We start from the raw sequence: 22,330 nt of genomic DNA on the forward strand, positions 1-22,330 counted from the left end.
TAAGTCCTTTGGGTGGTCCCAGTGTTCAATCATTATGTGTGTTTTGTTTTTTACCAACCAAGATCTCCTCCTCCTCCTCCTCCTCCTTTTTCCTTCTTTCACTGTAACAGAATTGCTTCCACCTCTCGCCGCACCTGGAAAACGGCTTAGGCCTTCTCCAAAGACTGGTAGTATTCCTTCAAGGACATTCCAGGCTTTGGGTGCCATGAAGCCTTCTGGAGGGTTCTGGCCTTCGCGAGCCATCCTCCGCATGCGGGTTCCTGAGATGAAGTCATAGTCCTGGTGTCTGGGTAAAACGAGACGGTAGAGGGAATGTTAAGATGTGCACGGAAAAGGGACAGCGCGGTACCCAACGTGATAAGAAAATGAAAAAGAAACATAATCTCAGGGTTTGCGTCAGAGATAATAACTAGGTGTTGTACACTGCTCCTTTGTTCGGAACGTTTCGCTCTGGAGGGAACGACGTATTGTGTTCTGAAAAGAGCACTATGATAAAATATGTTCTCTCAAGTGGCTCTTCAAGCCACATAATTCCCTTCGACGGCGCAAGGGCGACGAGGTAAACAGGCTGACTTGACTTGTAGACAAAAATAAATTAGCAAGAAACAGAAATCTAAACTTCAGACCCATGTCATTAAATCCAAACTTACGGCTACACTTTTTCATTTAAACAAATGCTTCGAAAATAAACAGAGTGCAAAACGCCTGATAAATAGAGTTAATTAGTCTCCAAATGCATGAATAAAACACGAATGCTAGTCTAAATACAATCCTCAATGGCTCCTACGGATAGGGTTTATTTGTTACGGATTAGTTGTTCTTCAATTAAGACGAAGACCTTAGGAAAACAAATTCACACAGCGCAATGAATTTATAAGCATACACTGTTGCACTGCGCTTTCACTGTCGTAACCATGTTCATTAAATGGTGTCGTTCACAGCGGCTTTTCAGTCTAGACAAGCAGAGCGTTTCATTAGCGCTTATAATGTGGAACGCCGAATAATGGATTTGAACAAACCTCTGACCCTAAGTATTTTAAATCAATTTTAAGTAATTTTTTATGGTTGTTTTTTTAAGGCATTGTTTAAAAGGATTATTTTATTGTTTACATTTGTGGTACAGTATATAAATACACTGCTACCGTTCAAAAGTTTGGGGTCAGTAAGTTTCTATTTTTATTAAATGAATACTTTAATTGATCAAGAATGCATTAAATTGATCAAGAGACAATTATAATGTAGAAAAATATCTTGAAAATAATTTATTTCCATTTAAATCTGGATACAGGGCTAATTATTTGACAACTCATGCTCTTCCAAAGCTAATGATGTCTATTCAGCATTATTTAATGGTCATCTACAGGGGCTATTTTTAATCGATCTTAAAGGAGAAGTCCACTTCCAAAACAAACAAACCAAAAAAAAAAAAGTCCGTTCTGAAAGCGGACTTCTCCTCTAAGAAGGCATTTGATACCTATTATTAGACTGTTGTATGCAGATGTTTTTTCTCTCAAAATTCTTTATTGTGGTTTAATTGTTATTTACGTAACAGAAAAAAAGTGCAGTTATCCAAGAGAAACAATTTGATTTAGAGGTGTACCACAGGGCTCAATATTGGGTCCTCTTCTTTTTTCTATTTTATTAATAATCTTCCTATAGTGCTTGTAATCTTCATGCAGACTTTAATGCTTTGCAAGATTAGTATACCATAGCACAGCATAAATCTCATATCATAGTCTTTGGTACAAAGTGTTTAAATTAAAATCTAATAATCTAACAATAATGTGTACGGGAAGTAGAGTAGATCAAATTAAATATCTAGGCTTATGACTGAATCATGAACTTTCTTTTAACCCTTAGACAGTCTATACACTACCAGTCAAAAGTTTTTGAACAGTAAGATTTTAATTTTTTTTTAATGCATTTATTTGATCCAAAATACAGCAAAAACAGTACATTTCTGAAATATTTTTACTATATAAAAAAAATGACTGTTTTCTCTTTGAATATATTTTAAAATGTAATTTATTCCTGTGATTTCAAAGCTGAATTTTTGCAGCATTACTCCAGTCACATGATCCTTCAGAAATCACTCTAATATACAGATCTGTTGCTCAAAAGACATTTATTATGTTGAAAACAGCCGAGTAGAATTTTTTCAGGCTTCTTTGATTAATAGAAATTTCAAAACAGCATTTATTTGAAATAGAAATCTTTTGTAACATTATGTCTTTATCATCACTTTTGATCAATTTAAAGCATCCTTGCTAAATAAAAGTATTAATTTCTATAATTAGGTATTTTAACAGTTATTTTAAATAGTTAAAATATTTCAAAATTGTACTGTTTTGCTGTACTTTAGATCAAATTAATACAGGCTTGATGAGCAGAAGAGATTTCTTTAAAAAAAAAAAAAAAATCTTACTGTTCAAAAACTTTTGACTGGTGGTGTATACTTTGTTAATTTCTGAACCAGTTTATTGTATCAATCTAAAAACGATTTTACTCATATTGAAGTTCGAAAAACTTGCTTTGCAACTTTGCAATTTTGCAACTAAGGGAAAATTATTAATATAAACAGAAAAAAGAAGAGGACCCAAAATTATTATATTAAAATATATTAAAATATATAACATCCCAGAACACTAGTAAAAACCTTGCAACTTCCTAGCATCCACTCAGAACACCTTAGCAACACCTTAATAAGAATTTGGAATATGAAACCACATAGCAGCACCCTAGTAACCACCTAAAACAAAGCAATCCCCTAACAAGCATCCAGAACACCCTTGCAACAGCCTAATAACCCCCCCATCAACCACCTATCAATGTCCTAACAAGAATAGTAATAGACAGATATGATGCATCAAACTATTGGACGGACCCCCAAATGATGGTTTATGGAATATTATCACCATTCCACCTGGTAGTCACTTCAATGGGGTGACGGGGTGGAACACATAAACTCCAACTCCATAGAGAACAGTTAATATGCATTTAAATGAGAAACAGCTTGGACTGATTTGAGGCATTTTAGAAGAGGACTTTAAGGGGGATGGCTGGCAATTAGACTCAGCATCCATATTCGTCTCGAATTTGGCCAGGCCCAACACCCTGCTCAAGGAGCAGACGGAACGCCATAAATTTACTAAGGCGCCAAGCGGGGCCCTTTGAAAGTCAGACGGAGTGTGAGTCTGCCACCCCAACCGGCCCCCCACCCCCCTCCCCAACCAATTGCTGGGTTGCTGGGATGAAGGAGAGAAGCGATGCCAGTAACCTCCAGCCCCACTGTCACCATGCCGCTCGACTTTACATATCAAGGTATGCAACGATCTCAGTACTTAATCATAATAGTTATAATTGCACCACTTGAAGCATAATAGAGGAATAGTAATCCATGAAATCTGTCTCGTATAACTTTATTTCTTTTGAGACTGTCCAACCTGCTCTTTTCTGTGAATGGAATATTGACTTTATCAAAAGTTAATATTCTTTTACACTTGAACATGAAGTGACCTATTTTCATAGTGTTTTTTTTTTTCTTGACAGATGAAAGACCTATTTGAAGATCTGCCTTTCTTCTGTTGTTGTTGTTGTTCTTCAAAGGAAAAAAACAGCCATACATTGTGTTGGAATGACCTGAGGCTAAGTAATGGATACAATTTTCATTTCTTTGGTAAGTTATTCCTTTAAACTCAGTGTGGGATGTGCATTTGCATAAAGATCACCCAACATTAAAAGTCCCCTGTTTTTCTCCAAGTCAGTTTTGCTGCATGTTGACATGCTACATGGTCTTCATCAGGAGTGACTAAAAAGCCTGTTAACTCGATAGCAGAGAGAGCTATTAATTGCAAGACGAGACGCAGCGAAAACGCATGATTTTCGTTAGTCATCTTCCGCAGCAATTGCACAGCGCCAGAGGAGTAATGGCAGATATCCACTTTCAAATGACTTCAAAGAACGAAGCAAAGCCGTAGAATTTGGTAAAAGCACACAACAACAAAACATTTCCTGTTATTCTTGGCAAAAAACTAGGAATCGAGGAAGCCTGACATGGAGGGAAGTTTGTACAGTGATAGATTGTTTGAACATGTATAGAAGATAAACGTTCATGAAGTAAATTCATGCCTAAAGCAGTTGGTTTTAATTTACTTTCACTGTCAGTAAGCCCAAGTCTCAAATTTGATGGAATTAGACACTTGTCTTACTCAATTTGTCTAGTTAATTAGCAAATTTAACAGACATAAACTTACTTTTTGGGGTCATAAAAATCCATGGCCTTCTTGACTTTATTGTAGGCTGCCACTTTGAAAGGCACGATTTCCAGAGATATAAGTCCAGGGGCCATGGTGAGTACTTTAGCTCCGTGGGAGGGCTCGTAGAGGTCTTTACCTGTGTCTGGGTGAGGCATTCCTGCGGGGTCACGGCCTACTATGTAAAAGTTGGCCCCAGCCACCATCCGGGCCCTACAGTGCCACTGCACCTGTTGGAAACAGTTCAAATTTAGTCTATGGTCAACCAGTTCACTTCTGTGGGACAATGAACGTGAATGAGAATTGGAGTTGTTGAGCTTTGTGCAAAGCGAAAAAAGGCGAAAATTAAACTTCAAACTAAATTTGCTTAAAACCTTTCTCTCTGCCACAGCTTTCAAATGTCATTCACATTTATGTATATTTAAATATGGCATTACAAAATGGTCTTGTAACCAAATGCGTGCAAATGAGTTTCAACTTCAATTCTGGTCTTTGAGACAAAACTGAAGTTTGGTTTTAGACTTGGAATGTAACGCACAAGTCAAGTCAAACAGATCTGGTACAATCTGTGCTGAACATTTTATTTTATTTTCTTTTATGTTGTTCACGAAAGACAGAAAGAAAGGTTTGGAACAACATGAAGGTGAATAGATAGAGGGTGACAGATTTCGTTTTATTTTATTTACAATCCTATGCTTGAAATAAGAAGATCGATGATAATGTAAACCAAATGAAATTTTGTTCAGTGGCACAGATAGGAACAATTAAAAAAGAAACAAAAAAAAAAAAAAAAAAAAAAACTGTCAAAATGTATCATTTCAAGACAAATGAAATGGAAACGTATGATTAGAATTGGCCTACACCACCTAAGCTAATTCTGTGGAGTCAGCATGTCCCCGACTTCCTCCTCATAAGTCAATGAGGCGACGAGTGCTTCCTGTGGGCTGCTTTAGTCTTACAGACTCTGTCTGCTCCCAATAAATTTTTTAATGTCCCCGGCCACATGATTAAAGAACAAGAGACTTCAAAATAGCCATGGAACACTACACCAGCAACAATTTTTGTCAGAAGAAAGCTCCCCATTTGTGCTCATTCTGCGTGTGTGTGTGTGTGTATGTATGGATTGTAGAGGGACGCCACTGGCCTCCAAACAATTTGGTTGTTTACATCCACTTCAGGAGACACAAATCAATTCCTACTGGAAAGTCCAGAGATGCGTGATGCCCACAAGAGGAGACTGTCCCTGCTGTCTTCAGCCTCCAGCACAGGTTAGGTGGAACGGATCAGAAATCCAGTGCACCATCGACGATTTATGAAGGAATGTGCCCTGTGCGAGCTTTCTCACCACTAACTTTCCATACAACAGTCCACTGGCTTCAATGCTGTTTTAATTATCATTCTTAGCACAAAGCACATTTTGCTTCCTTTTCTAAAATATTACACATGTCAAACAATGTGCAAGTCATAAAGTATGCAAGTATGGGATACTTTAAAAATTACATATCGAGGAAGATCTCAAAGGCTACTTTAAATTAGTGTTTCAAAACAAGGAGCTACCAACTGCAATAAAAATGATATTTGGGGGGGATTTCAGTTTTCATTTTTTTTATTTAGTTGAGGTCAAAAGTTTACATATACCCTGTAGAATCTGCAAAATGTTAACTATTTGACTCAAATAAGAAGGATCATACAAAATGCATGTTATTTTTTTATTTAGTACTGACCTGAATAAGATATTTCACATAAAAGATGTTTACATAGTTCACAAGAAAAAATAATAGTTGAATTTATAGAAATGACCACTTTCAAATGTTTACATACACTTGATTCTTAACTGTGTTGTCACCTGAATGATCCACAGCTCAGCACTAAATAAAAAAAATAACATGCCTCCTATTTTGGTAAAATATTTGACATTTTGCAGATACATGGCTAGATGATCAAGAGTCTCCACTTAAAGCAAGAATACAGAAAAAATTATAATGACCAGCTGACCGTAAGTTATTATTTAAATGGTGTGCCCCAGGTGTCTGTTCTCGGTCCGTTTTCATTTCACACTAACCTCTGTTGGGCCGGCGTACATCATCGGTGAAGGAAAAATGGCCACTATGGTGGAGTTAGGGTCAAGCAGCCCCTCCTCTAGCACAGCTGCGTGCTGTTTCATGCGCCAGGCCAGCGGCACATCATCGTCTTTGGTCCAGCCGCCCAGTGGGTGAAGCAGAAGCACAGGTCGGCGGTAGCCACGTTCGATTAGACGCCGCTGCGTGTCCTGCATGAGCAGCGCGTGGCCGTTATGTACTGGGTTCCGCAGTTGGAAAGCAAAGACAGCATCTTAAAATGAAAGAAGAGAGTTTAATACATCATAACTTGCAATAAAATAGCATTGCAGCAATATACAGAACAAAGCAAGTCTATGACAATTCCATAAAAGATTAAAGCTGCAAGGAGCGTTAAAAGGGCCCTTTTAGCATGTCAAATGGCCTGCCACCCAGTGGCTTTAGGAAAACAGCAAACGGTGGGCAATAAAGTGTTAGTGTTAAAGAAAGGAGGAATATATCAAAGTCATTTACATGTGCCAAACTTCCTGCCTCGGGCTGGTGGTGCTGACTATAGCTGAATATTGGCATGTAGATGTCCTCAGGCCAGGACTTTAATCAAACACATGAAGGTTGGTGTAGATTGAACATGGTGTGTTTGAGTTGATGTAAAACATGATATATCCTGTTGCCAACAAGTGGCGCTATGATTATGATATCAATTAATCTCTAGGAGGAGTTCGTTATAGCGTAAAACATGTCACTTTCTTTTGCCAGCAGGTGGCGCTATGACTATAACTGAATATGGTCATGGGCATGTGTTCAGAACAGGACTGTTATAGAACATGTGAATTTTGGTGCCGATTCGACATTGTATGCCTGAATCATAACAACTTCCTGTTTCATTGTGAAATATCGAAGTTGGTCAGGCCGCCACAAATATGGCCTTCAACGAAAACCAAGATCTTCGCAATTTAATGTCACAAAGGGCTTTAGATTACACTGATCAAATTTGGTGTTGATCTGTTTAAATCTCTAGGAAGAGTTTGTTTAAATACAAGCCTGAAAATGGCAAAAACGGCACAAAACTTGCAGAGGAAATTCAAAATAACAGAACTCTTGTTGGGTTTCGGACTTCATACGGAGGGACTTTTTTGTAGGTATTGGTGTGTTACATGTGTCTACCGAAATTCGTACAAGTATGTAAAGCATAGCGCTATCGACCCATTTTGCCACACCCATATCAGATGTAAATTTTCACCACTTTTGGCATGTGTGCAAAGTTTCATGAGCTTTCGAGCATGTTTAGGCCCTAAAAAATGCGAGAAAAACTGAGCAATTTTAATGCATGTCTATGTGGCCTGCTACAGTTTGAGGTCAAGGCAACTCTTAACTCCCAACTGAATAGTCAAAAGGAACAGATCCTGAGTGCAGCTCCATACAGTACCTGCGTTCATCTCTTTAAATTTTTGCTTGAGTTCGGTTGGTGTGAGCCTGTAACTATCCAGCCCGTCGTTCCAGTAGATCCGATCCAGCACCTGGAGATCGCCTCCAACCAGCCAGTCTCCGCTCTCCATCACCATCTGCCACAGGAAAAACAATTAGGACAAACACCAATGATCTTCCAACCGCATCTGTACAATACTGTTGGAAAAACTGTCAAACTTTCTCTCTTTGAGGCATAAGGAACATAAGGAACCCTTCAGATTCTGAAAACCAAATGATGCATGCAAGAACATACTGAACTTACAATGGCATGTTGTAAGAAAGTGGTCTAACATAGCCAGACTTGACTGTTCTTTTAAAGCTTCTTCTGACCACAAACCAACCACTAACAGAAAAAAAACGGTTTGAATCTGACAACCGCAGTTAGTTCTGAAAATATACAAAAATTAAACAAATCTATGCATTTCAAAGATGTAATGTCGTGAGTTGTAAAACCCAGCTAGCTCTTCCTTAAAAGTGCTCATTTTTGCCACATGGGAGCTTGAACTGTAAATACGGTCCTGTTTACCTGTACAAATTTAACTGTCTTACTTAGAAAGCTCTATCATTCCTAAATTTGGCTCTGGTTGATTGGCTTACATCTAAAACCAGGACTTCAGATCCCTCTGTATAGCTACAACTCTCGACTGCTTTTACTAATATTTCGCCTTCGGGAGGTCTTCGCTGGCACTTGTTCAGCCGCTAACTTGGCCAGGGTTAAAAAGCAATACAGCATGGTGAGAATACCACAGCTCGCGGCAGATTCAGGGGGCCGCTAGGTTGGAGAATACCATTTCACAACCCCACAGACTTTCATCTATTGATTTGACTTGACAGCAGCACTGGTGGCTTGAAAATTTTATGTGCAAGTATGTGATCATATTAAGCAAACTTGGAGCGGCCTAAAAGCAGTGAATGTTAATAAAACACTTTATCCGCTGCATTGCTTTTGCATTTGAAGACTGAATGCATGTGCAGCTGTCATTTGCTGGCTGCAGTATAGCAACAGTAGCAGCCGTTTATTTAATTTATGTTGCAGAGCCTGGCGATGGAAAAACTCAACGAGCGATCTGTTGGCACTAATCACATCTATACAGTAAATCAACTCTATTAGCTGTCATAGAAAATAACAGGGGGTCATAGAAAATACAGCTGGTTGAGCACTGTACCCCTTTCAATGAGGGGAAGAAGAAAACATCATAGATAATGCAATTAGGTAAATGCTCTTGAGTCTGCTTAACATCCCCTGCACTCCCAGTGTAGATTCAGCTGTCAGACTGACAGCAGAAATAAACAGGAAAAGTGTATTTACCTCACATAATGGAGGCCAGTTTTACAGTCCTGCTGACTGACACGCTTCAGCAGAGGGAGTTTAACATACACACCAGACATGATCAAATAATGAGATCAACGATTCTGTGAACACAGTATATTCACAGCTCATCACAGTGTGAACATAAGTTTTGTTCTCTTACTTTTCACATATACAGATTCATAAGTTCAAATGTTACTATTTTGTGTGCTCTGGAACAATATTAATCAAACAGATGTTCACATATTTGCTGTGAGGTATGACGGTAATTCCACCTCGCTTTAGCAGAACTTCTAAAAGGAACTCAACTGCAAATACTTTAACTAGAAATACCATTCCCAAGCCATTTTCGCAAACAATTTTGGCTGATATGATTATCCAAAAAAAAAAAAACTAGTAAAGTAACATGATATTTAAATTAGATTTTATTTAAACGTTATGCTACCCTGTCTGGAATAATTCAAAATTATGCACACCAGAAATAAAAAAGATAATAAAAAATAAAAAAAAAAAAAATTAATAAAATAAAGTAATTAAAATGCTAAACTTTTTTTTTTGTCAAGCAATTTTAAATAAAAAAAAATATATATATATATATATATATATTTATCAGTGGTGTCAATCGACTTAACTAATTAATCACATTTTTTTCTTTAGTTAAACGCAATTAATCCCACCTAACATTAAAATTTTTAATTCTACTTTTATATTGCAATAATTTCACATTAAATTTTCAAATTAATGTAAAAAATCATATCAAAAATCATTTCAAAATCATCCTACATCACTGCGGAAATACCGACCCAGTCTTTGCAAGAAGATCAAAGATCAAATACCCTTAACAAAAAAGGTAAAACAGCGATATAGGATGATTTAGAAGTTGAACGAGAACATGAGATGGGAGTTTTTCGACATACACTAACTGTCATGAATCAGAACAAAAACAGTCCAGGCAGAGCAAGACAAGAGGAGCGTTTGGCATTAAAAAGTATATAAACTGTATTATTTTTATTAAAATAACCCATCGTTACGCTAGTTAAGACCCTTCTTTCTCTGGCATTGTTTATAACCTCATTTGGGATCGTTTGAAACCGCATTTAAACTGCACTTTGAAAGTTCAAAATCGGGGCGCCATATCAGTCCATTATATGGAGAAAAAAGCTGAAATGTTTTCCTCAAAAAACATAATTTCTTTCCGACTGAAGAAAGAAAGATATGAACCGTGGATGACAAGGGGGGAGTAAATTGTTCTGGAAGTGGAGTTCTCCTTTAAATATTTTTAACGCGTTAAAATGAAAATATTAATCGCCTGCATATATATATATATATATATATATAGTGATAAGTTAAGAAACTTATCAAGAGAGCGCCATTGAACTAAGCATGCTGCACATAAAGAAAGTTAGTTTCTTTACTGTGTGCATGCAATTGCTTTCTTTGGTCTGGAGATGGGTTTATTTGTGACCGTAGGCAAGCAGACAGACAGGGCCATTCCAGAGTCCGAAAGCTCTCCGTTGGCGCCCATTAGTGCGAGCTGGAGCAGAGCGGAGCCATTAAAGTCCACCTAAGCCCACAATCCCTGCTTACAGATGGAAACAATTGTTCAGTATTTACTCTGCGAGATTTGTAAGAGGAAGGTGAGGGGAGAGGAGGGGAGGAGAGCGCCACTTGCCTAAACACTGTTTAAATAGAACGCAGGGCGAGAAATCCAACTAAAACACATGTGTGAAATGAAGGAGGTTGAGAAATAAGGAGATTACTAAAGCGGAGCTTGAGCTAAGATGAGAGAGAGCGAGACCTTGTTTCCACAGACCGACTAAGAGGGCATCGTGGCTCTGTCTTCTGTCAGAGTGCTGTCCAAGGAAAGCTTGGCAACACGACCACAAAAAGACCTATTAAAGCGTCAGGTCAGCTGTTTCTAGCTAGATATCCATGACTTTACCTTAAAAAAAAAAAGGGACATAAGTGGAAAATCCTTTATTTTAAACACAATTACAGATACAAACAAAACTTAGTTTTAGAAGAAAACGTCCCTGGAAAAACTCACAGGCATGATGTCCCTTCTTAATTGTTCTTTAAGAACATTTTTTCCACTAATTTTTTGCTAGTCAGTTAAAAACACTAGATTTAAACTGTATTGTCTTTAGCGCAACAGCACTGGTTGAGTTTCAGATCGAATTCAGTACTAAAGCAAAGCAAGAGCAATGATATTTGCTCATAAACACCACTAAATAGCAATGAAGCAACCAACGAATTATTCTCATAAAGAGCGCTCTGTTCCAGACAGGTGAAAAGTGATGCATTAATGGATCATGCTGCTGAATCACTGTAATTCTGCTTTTATATTAACATGTATGTAGTCTAAACAGTGCTCTCATTCACGGCATGCTTATAATCGGGACTTTCCAGGTGGTTCATGAGTCAGAAAAGGGAGGGAGCTGACAACAAAAATCAGATACAGGACGATGGTAATCATTTCCAACTGGTTATATAAGATGATAGAAATATTTCATCAACAATTTTATCCAGCCTCGAGTCTATGGTTTGGTTTACATTGCATTGGGCTGTGCCGCCACACAAATCTCATTGCATTCACTCCAGAATTGGCACAATTAAGATATCCTAATACTTATAACTGCTTATGCAATTACTTACGTACACTACCAGTCAAAAGTTTCTGATTTTATGTGTTTTAAAGAAGTCTCTTTTGCTCACCAAGCCTGCATTTATTTGATCCAAAGTACAGAAAAACAGATTTTGAAATATTTTTTACTACTTAAAATACCTGTTTACTATTTGAAAATATTTTTAAATTTATTTGTGTGATCAAAGCTTAATTTTCAGCATCATGACGCCAGTCTTCAGTGTCACACGATCCTTCAGAAATCATTCTAATATTCTGCTTTACTGTTCAAGAAACATTTTATATTATTACTACAATTATCAATATTTAAAACAGGTAAGTACATTTTTTTTCAGGATTCTTTGAAGAATAGAAAGATCCAAAGATCAGCATTTATCTGAACTAAAAAGCTTTTGTGACATTATACACTATAATACTTAAAAGCTTGGAGTCTGTATTATTTTTTTTGGAAAAATAAATGATAGAAATGAACACTTTCATTAAGCAAGAATGCATTCATTTGATCAAAAATGATGATAAAGACATTTATAATGTTATGAAAGATTTCTATTTCAGATAAATGCTGTTCTTCTGAACTTTCTATTCATCAAAGAAAGCTGAAAAAATTCTATTCAGCTGTTTTCAACAAAATAATGATAATTTTTTTGAGCAGCAAATCAAAATATTAGAATGATTTCTGCAGGATCGTGACTGGAGTAATGATGCTAAAAATATAACTTTGAAATCACAGGAATAAATTACATTTTAAAATACATTCAAATAGAAAAGTTATTTTGAAATAGTTAAAATATATATTTTTTAAATGTACTGTTTTTTCTATACTTTGGAGCAAATAAATGCAGCCTTAGTGAGCAGAAGAGACTTCTTTAAAAACATAAAAAAAAAAAAAACTTACTGTTCAAAAACTTTTGACTGGTTGTTACTTGTAAACTCTGAGCTCCCACTTCTGCAACACCATGTGAAAGCATTAAAAATGGCATTGGCTTCAGCAGTTCAATGTAGTTAAGCAGTAATATTTCTATTTCATAATTCCTATAATTGACCACAGGTGATGTCTTAATAATGCAAGAACCATTTAAAAACAAACAGTGCAGTTTAACGTAGCCAGCAATCTAATGTCCCACAAAAAAAACACTAAACTACGTTTGTTAACAAGGCATTTGCACACCTTCTTGAATTGTGGTTTTGTCTACTGATTTATCAAATTACGCCAACTCGTTTGAAATGAACAGCGTTGAAATATAAACTCATAATTCTGAGTTCTCAGAAGTGGGTTGCTCAGAGAAAAGCAATTACAGTAATCTAATAATTACTATCAATTAAATAAGCTCTAAATGGCTGTGATTGTGTCAGGTCATGCAGAACCTTTGCTTTCTTCTTGCTGCACACACGGCATGTCTACTTAGGAAACTACTGTTGGTGATCTACTAAATGTGACCCTGGACCACAAAACCAGTCTTATTTCCAGTATATTTGTACCAATAGCCAACAATACATTGTAATACAAAATTACACATTTTCTTTAATGCCAAAAATCATTAGGATATTAAGTAAAGATCTTGTTCCATGAAGAAAGTTTGTAAATCTCCTACCATAAATATATTAAAACTTAGTTTTGGATTAGTAATATGCATTGCTAAGAACTTCATTTGGACAACTTTATAGGTGATTTTCTCTTTATTTAGATTTTGCACCCTCAGATTCCAGATTTTCAAAAAGCTGTATCTCTGCCAAATACTGTTCTATCCTAACAAACCATACATCAATGGGAAGCTTATTTATACAGCATTTAGATAAAAACTAGACCCTTATGACTGGTTTTGTGCTCCAGGGTCACAAATATTCAGGTTTTGTCCTTATTGACCCCGCTGACCTTAATGTACGGATGATCCTTGCATGTGGTGCCCCACTGTCGGGCACAGCGCTCTTCCTTGCGGTGCTCGTAGAACTCTGGGTTTCGCAGTATCGCGACCCTCCGACCGCTGTACGCCAGCGCGAATGCAGTGTTGCCATCCAGACGCTCCTTATCGGCACTTGAGACGGGGAGGACCACCGGCACCGACAGGTTAATAACCCCACCTACAAACAGAGGTCAGATGCACAGTACATACATTAAAGGTTGTCGATTTTTCAAAGCTTCGGCCTGGATAAAGGCCAAAAACGTTAAGGGGCGAGATAAGAAAAAGAACTCTGAATATGAAAGTGGTGGGTTTTCGAAGAAAGTAAGAGGTCCAACACCTTGATTAAAGCAATATGAGCGGGAAGCTTTTAAAATCCATTTTCAGGATGAAACACACACACACACACATCATAGCAGAAACAGCTGTTTTCCATAAGAAAGAGCCCTGCGAGCATCCATTTCAGCTCAATCCAAATTAAACTAGTATCATGCAGCAACATGCACAAATCTGTTCGCTTCATAAAGATGGCAGCCTGGTCCAAAAACAGTCCAACTGGGCATATTATAAGGATCAAAACAATAACACAAGGTGTGATGTACAGTAATCAAGTCTAATGACGCTGGTGATGTAATGCATCAACACCTAATGACTTTCTCTTGCTGTCACATCCAAACTTGGCCCACTTTATAATCTTAATAGGTGTGTGTTTATGTGTGTGAGTGTGAATGCATACCTTCAACGCAAATTTGAATACTAGGCAAGACAACACACAGCAGAGCGTTACAAGGTCGTAAAACTAAGTTGACACTTTTTGGAAACTCAAGCTTGATGTGGGAAATTGCTATAATTACCCAGTTATATAAATGCGAGGACTGCATTATGGTTTAAAAAGCCATTCGCACATTTGTAGTTCTCGTAATCAAAAAGGTGCCGACTTTTTTATTTCAAACGATCGGGTTTCTAAAAAGCCCAAACTGCCCTGAGAGTATGCGATCATCATCACCCAAGCCGCTATTAAAATTATAATAGCTCTTTTATTTCCACCACTAATTAACATTTAAAATCCACTTACAGAGCCGTCAGATTCCCTCACTTAAATGAAATGTTATTTTACAATTGTGCTCCCATTCCAAGGCTGTTTCTACCCAGAAATGTTAAAAATATTAGTAGATTATTAGTAGGTTCTAGTTCACCTTCCTGAGTTGGGTTTTCTCATGCCCTACCTGATGCTCTTGTCCTATCAAATTGCTTGAGTTTTCAGTTTTACATAAATGTGCAAAATCTTTTCACTGTCATCATGGGATACTAGTTATCAAAATAAAACGATTCAGTAAATCCAAACAAGTGGAAAAGACAAAGGAGATTATTTCTAAAGCACTTCTTAATGTAACCGTGGCCGGTAGACAAAAAGTGCATTGCACTGTCGAATGTCGCCATCTAGTGGTGCATTTAGAAAACACAGTGTGCCTTGAGATCACATAAGATCATCTGTTTACCATCAAGCAGACAGTTGAAGTGCAGACACTGCAGGTACTCTCTCTCCCTCATGAAGCCGTTTAGAGGAGTGGCCCAGCCCTCAGCGAGCACCTGAACCCACTGCATGTCCACCTAAAACGCCAACACAGAGCAGACATTAGCTGTTAGGAAGTATGCATCGTGCATTATGTGTCATGTCTTAATAAGTCGTAATGGACTTGCAAGAGTTTTAAATCTGGATTTGAGTGGCATATGAGGAGGGAAGGTACCTTAGTGATCTCCACTGCTGGAAGAGTCTCTGCATCTGCCTTGGCCAAGTCTAGCTTGTTCTCATGCACGTAGAGCTCCTTGACTTCATAGGACGCGTCCACAGGCACTATGTCCTGCAAACGAAAACGTTATCACACAAACATCGTCATTTATCTCCAAGTGTGATAAAAGGATAAGATACACTGCATGCAACTTTTTCTACACCAATCAGTGTTAAATTGCAACTGTGGCCTTGTGTTAGGATATCAACGTATAGTGCATAGAAAAATACCTCATCATCTAATGCGATAATGATTAAGTTTATATGCACATAAAATTCAGTTCAAGTCTATATTCAGGTTGCAGCCTTAATCTGAATATGATGTTTAAATGCATGAAGGTATAAGAATAAGTTTATTTATTTAATTAATTCTATTAAAAAATAGAATTAGTGTCTTGTTACCACAGAAATGCATCCATTTAGCCATGAGTTGATAAACATTCTACCGTTCAAAGGTTTGGAGTCAGTTACATAACATATTTCTATTTTTTAAAAAATACTATTCATCAAATAATCCTGGAAAAAAAAATAAAAAAATAACTTTCTCTACAAAAATATTAAGCAGCATAACTGTCTTCAATATTAATAATAATAAGAAGAAATGCTTCTTGAGCATCAAATCAACATATTAGAATGATTTCTGAAGGATCATGTGACACTGAAGACTGGAGTAAAAATTGACCTTTTCCATCACAGGAATAAATTACTTTTTTAAAAAAAAAAAAAAAAAAAGAAAGCAGTTATTATTATGGTTATCTCCTTTCAGTGGATATTGAGAATAAGGTTTATACATGCAACATATTTCCAATTACAACAAGCATATTCCAGGGCTGGGAAACGGGCAAGCACATTGCAGCATTTACATGATTTCATACTAATATTATATTATTCTGAATTTTGAAAATTTGTGATCCTGGACCACAAAACCAGTTTTAAGTAGCAAGGGTATGTTTGTAGCAATAGCCAAAAAAAAAAAAAAAAAAAAAAAAAACATTGTATGGGTCAAAATTATCGATTTTTCTTTTATGCCAAAAATCATTAGGATATTAAGTAAAGATCATGTTGCATAAAGATATTTTGTAAATTTCCTACCATAAATATATCAAAACTTAGTTTTGGATTAGTAATATGCATCGCTAAGAACTTCTTTTGGACAACTTTAAAGGTATTTTCTCAAAATTTTGATTTTTTTGCACCCTCAAATTCCAGATTTTCAAATAGTTGTATCTCAGGCAAATGTTGTCCTGTCCTAACAAACCAAACATCAATGGAAAGCTTATTTATTCAGCTCAATTTCAATTTAAATCTCAAACCTCAAATTAAAAAAAAATTGATTCGTATGACTGGTCTTGTGGTCCAGGGTCACATATTAGAATATCTACATGCATATAAACATACTCATTGATGTGAAAAGCACTTTTTTGGCAAGTGCTGTTTTACTGCTTATAACCGTCATTTGAAACGTGCATTATTTTGTAAACCAAACAAGACATTTAGATAACAAATTCCAAATATGCTATGCAGATTTTATGTACATGTATATGTATATGTATATGCATATGTATATGTATGTATGTATGTATGTATATACTGAATGAATGGAGTGAACTTACCCTCTCCTGCAGGAGGTCCAGAAGTTGCTGGATGCACTCGTTTACACTGCAAGAATCAGTCTTTAGTACCAGTTCAGGGGCCTCTGGCTTTTCATACTCAGAGTCTATTCCTGTGAACCCTGAGGAAAACACAAGTAAACGTTATATTAAAAACACAATCCATTCATCTGCAAAAACAGACATACTTATGATGCAACAGTTTTTCATTCAATAGGACTAAAAACAGTCATTAGTAATGCTGAAATGATTTTCAACCACCATATAAAGTAGCTCAAATATGCAGTGCATGTATCAGTCAACATGTGCATGAGACACTTCCTGCTATAAACAACAATCATTCTCATAACAAGATTTCAGCAGCTTTCAGTATCTTTCCTGTGTCACTCTTCACCTGATTCACCCTTACACCGTGTGTACACAGGAAGCAAGTGGTGTGACATGACAGGACAAAAACAAGAGAACCCACTAATCAGTGATGTTGTCTACACTGGATACGGCGTAATGTGGCACGGCGCGACACGGCACGGCACGAAACAACAAATCCCTGACAGTAAACTGATGCCTTTATTTTACGATGTACTGATACAAAGTTCAAAGTATTTGAAGCGGTCGTATTGTCGCATCCAGTATAGACAGATGGAGCGACACAACAATTTTCACATCCTGTGTAGACCACAGCAAAAGAAATGAAATATAACAAAAACAACAGGAAACACAGAGTCACTGAGTCAGTCATTTTCTACCAGAAACCTGCTTTCCAAGTATCACCCCAATCTCTTCAGGAAACCAAGAGGGTTATGATGAATCACCAGATGTTTTGTGTAACCTTTAAAAGCTTACTCTCAAACTACTCACACACTGCTAATATCACAATAGTGTTTCCTAAGATTAAACGTTACACACATCAATAAAGCCGCAATCTCCACTTTTCAAACATTTTGTATAATATACAATATACTCCTTTTATGGTATTTTCCATCTTCAGTGTGTCAAAACATTCCAAGGCCCTTTACTAGTCTAATTTAATCATTTCACATATTTCTGCACAAATAGGTCGCAAAAATTAAGAGAATGCTTTGGGTTTGTTGACACAGCATTTTAGGACTGACTGTTCTATTGACTACTGACCATTTAGAGATTAAATGTGAGCCATAAAACACAATATCTACATCAAAACAGTGAGTGAAAATAAGACGTATTTTGCATGTATATTAGAGATGTGCAGCTCTAATATATTTACATTAAAGATCAACAATACATTAAAGATAAATATAAGGCAGCTACTATTGTGATGCGATACGATTCACCCCTATTACGATGCAGTGCAATCCAATTTTGATTCAATGCAACACACAAAAAATATGATGCTATGCAATTCAATATGGTATACATAGTTGGCTTTTATTTCTTTGGTTCATTTTAATTATTTGGTGGAAGATGCAGCTCTACCTCTGCCATGTTAATCTATATTCTATGTGACTCTTGTGTTACGCCACATTCACGTAGCAGCAGTGATGAGAGAACTCACAATCTGCATTTAAAATATTGGTTACTTTCTAAATAATAGAAGGATAGTGCATCTACTAATAATTATATATAACTAAATAGTTTTTTACCAATGCAGAAATGATGCATTGCGATAGAAGTGGCACGTTGTAATCGATGCACACTTTTTTTTTTTTAACTTTTATGTAGATGCACCAATGCATATCTGTGAATCTTACCATCCCTATAGCATATATATGTAAAATATGTATATGTATACAATTTTCTTACCTCTGATTTCTCCAGCTCTAGCCCTTTTATAGAGCCCCTTCACATCTCTCTGCTCACACACATCCAGAGGAGCATCTACAAACACCTCAAAGAATGGAAGGCCAGCAGCTTCATGGATCTTCCTTGCATTCAGGCGGTCCTGAGGATACACAGCAGACAAAAAGCAATTGGTTAAACATCATATTTGCAACTGCATCATATTTGATACATGCATCTCTAAAGCAAGTAAAATGCGTTTTAGTTTAATACTGAAAACGTCCCCCTTCAGGCCATGGTACATGTGTATTTGCTGGGAAATCTGTAAGGACTTTTATAACTGCGAGAATAATGTTTATATTGTTATTAAGATTTTAAGATGAAAACTCACTGAACTGAAACAACTTATGTTTACTTGATACATCATTTTTTAGAAAAATTATGTTAAATGCATCAAATGTGACAACAGGCTTTTGAGGAACGTTTACTTGTTCATCTCTCAAAAGTACCATTGTACTGGACTGCATTATATGTTTTACATTTTATGTAAGTGTTATACTGTTATAAAGATTTCGCTGATCCACCTTACAAGCTATTAGAATTACATATTTCTTTTTGGCCATACACTGCCATAAAATGAATGTTTCTACTCAGTTTGGGCCACTGAATAAAATGTGGATGTTTTTTCCTCTTCGAGTGGGAGCTTCATATTCATACTATATGAGCCATAAAATCCTGATGTATCAAATATAATAGAAAACATAAAACACACATGCAAACATTTTTGTTTAAAAAAAAGTTTCAATAAACTGTTCCCTTAAAAAAAATAAGTTTTTCTCTAATATTATTTCACATGTCAGGCTTTACAGGGTTAACAAGTGTTATGCACACACACACAGCCCTGCATGTTTCTCACCCTGCTGTATGGGGAAATGAAGCTGGCGATGCACACAAGACCAGCATCAGCAAACAGTTTTGCCACTTCTGCGATACGGCGAATGTTCTCCTCGCGATCTTCAGGACTAAAGCCCAGGTTTTTATTGAGGCCCTGCCTGATGTTATCTCCATCTAGAGTGTAGCAGGGGATGCCATGACACACCAGATACTCCTCCAGAGCCATGCTGACCGTCGTCTTACCCGCGCCAGACAAACCTGAAAAGGCAGAACAAATAAGTCATGATATTTACAGAAAATTTTAGACTCAACCAGTTCCAAAATAACAGATGAGGGTTTGTCAGAGTACCTGTAAGCCACACCGTGCATCCTCGAAATCCTCCTCTAGTGCCGACTACCTGGCCACGCTTGTTTCTGCTCACATGATGGGCTTGATAGGTCACATTGGTGGCTCTTTGCATTCCCTACACAAATTGCAGAAAACACAATTACATCATATTCAGTTAATCTGTCTCATCTCTAACAAAACCCTCCTGTTTGATTAACATAAGATATTCCAAAATATTGCACACACCTATAAATATAAAACTGTTTGTACTGCCATTGATATAGAAAGTGGTACTGAATGATCATCATATCTTTATACCACGGTATTTACATGATACTCCAAAGAATACTATGGTAGACGTCATAGAATCCATGTTAGTTTCATAGTAAATGCCCAAAAAGTGATGATACTTGTACTTGTGTTGCCCAGAAATGTTTTCTAGGTGGGTCAGAGACACATGCTATATGCAACGGTATGCATAAAATGATTACACACACATCTTTTTCATACATTTATCACAACTAAGGACCTCTATTACAAGCATGACTATTCTGGATTTCGCTTATATTATCATATTAAAATAGGATGGGTCAAATTTACCACCATATTCGTAACACGATGTGTGTTACTGTAACTGTACCACATAATAATGCAAAACATCCCTCAATATTGAGCCGCTACTCACCCAGCTCTCAGGCGCGTTACTCAGTTTCTGCTTCTTACTCGAGTTACCAGATGTCTCCATTCTGAGCCGTTGAATTCACAGTTGACAAATGGACAAATAAATAATGCGAGATATATTCTCAGGAGATGTTTTAGTGAAGTGCCGGGTATTAAACCCCAGAAGGAAGCGTACAGCTTTACGGGCTGCGGCACGGGAAGTGATGGAGGCCTCGGCAAGTCCCGCCTCTAACGCGTCAAGTCTCCGCCTACTAGACAATCGGATTGGTTGGAATGACTTCAAAGCCGATCGTGATTGGACAATTGAGAAGTCGTTCATATAGCCGTGGAAACCAAAGCAAACAAGTATCAGGTCAAGGGAGGGACTTGTCGGAATACATGCAGAGGAAAAAATAACGCAGCCAATCATGTTCTGCTTTATATTTCGCTGTGTATACATAAAATTACCAAATAAAAAATGAAGAATTTATATATTAATGTTTATTTTTTTAATTATTTTTTGAATCATTTTTTAAAATCTCTTTACATTTTTACATTTAAGGTAAAATTAGCATGCATTCTTTGTTCAAGTGTGTCACTGTTTATCTATGCACTGTTATTGACTGCATGTTATAAATGACCATGTTGTAAAAGGTTAAACAATGTACAGCTGAGATCAAAAATTTACAAAACGCTAACTATTTTACCAAAAATAAGAGGGATCGTACAAAATGCATGTTATTTTTTATTTTGTACTGACCTGAATAAGAAATTTAACATAAAAGACGTTTACATATAGTCCACAAGAGAAAATAATAGCTGAAGCTGGATGAACTTATTTTATCTTCTGGGAAAATGTAAGTACATTCTGTAGCTTCTAAAGGGCAGTACTAAATGAAAATAATATGATATTTAGGCAAAATAAGAAAAATGTACACATCTTCATCCTGTTCAAAAGTTTTCACCCCCGGCTCTTAATGCATTGTGTTTCCCTCTGAAGCATCAAAGAGTGTTTGAACCTTCTGTAATAGTTGCATATGAGTCTCTCAGTTGTCCTCAGTGTGAAAAGATGCATCTCAAAACCATACAGTCATTGTTGGAAAGGGTTCAAATAAACAAAAATGCTTAAAAACCAAAGAATTTGTGGGACCTAAAAGATTTTTCTGAAGAACAGCAGGCAGTTTAACTGTTCAGAACAAACAAGGGACTCATAAACAACTATCACTAAACAAAAAAACACAGCGGTGGATCATTCAGGTAACAACACAGTATTAAGAATCAAGTGTATGTAAACTTTTGAACAGGGTCATTTTTATAAATTCAACTATTGTTTTCTCTTGTGGACTATATGTAAACATTTTTCATGTTAAATATCTTTTTTCAGGTCAGTACTAAATAAAAAATAACATGCATTTTGTATGATCCCTCTTATTTTAGTAAAATAAGTAGTAGAAATATAAATAGTATAGAATCAACTTCATGTCACCGGCCATGTACAAGGATTTCATTTTTATTAAAATACATGCTTCATACAGACATGTACTTCATACAACTATGTATTAGAACTATATACCAAATGTATAAAATGGCTATACAAAACAATGATAGTTTGTGTACACTCACTGTAGGAATCACCACCAGCATATTGATGCCAATATCTACCTTA

General features: G+C 36.6%; 1 protein-coding gene across 1 annotated transcript; it reads right to left on the reverse strand.

The window, feature by feature from the left end:
- papss1 (3'-phosphoadenosine 5'-phosphosulfate synthase 1) lies at window positions 1–20,897 on the reverse strand. The gene is given in 13 exon segments (XM_051117867.1): window positions 1–182; window positions 184–286; window positions 4,254–4,483; window positions 6,316–6,584; window positions 7,737–7,872; window positions 13,604–13,809; window positions 15,128–15,239; window positions 15,377–15,490; window positions 17,031–17,149; window positions 18,807–18,945; window positions 19,699–19,934; window positions 20,026–20,140; window positions 20,690–20,897. Coding segments are annotated over 13 exon segments (1,875 nt in total). The 5' UTR covers window positions 20,750–20,897; the 3' UTR covers window positions 1–146.
- Window positions 20,898–22,330: the final 1,433 nt, after the last annotated feature.

Source organism: Labeo rohita, chromosome 1, assembly GCF_022985175.1.
Source record: "Labeo rohita strain BAU-BD-2019 chromosome 1, IGBB_LRoh.1.0, whole genome shotgun sequence".
NCBI classification, from domain to species: domain Eukaryota; kingdom Metazoa; phylum Chordata; class Actinopteri; order Cypriniformes; family Cyprinidae; genus Labeo; species Labeo rohita.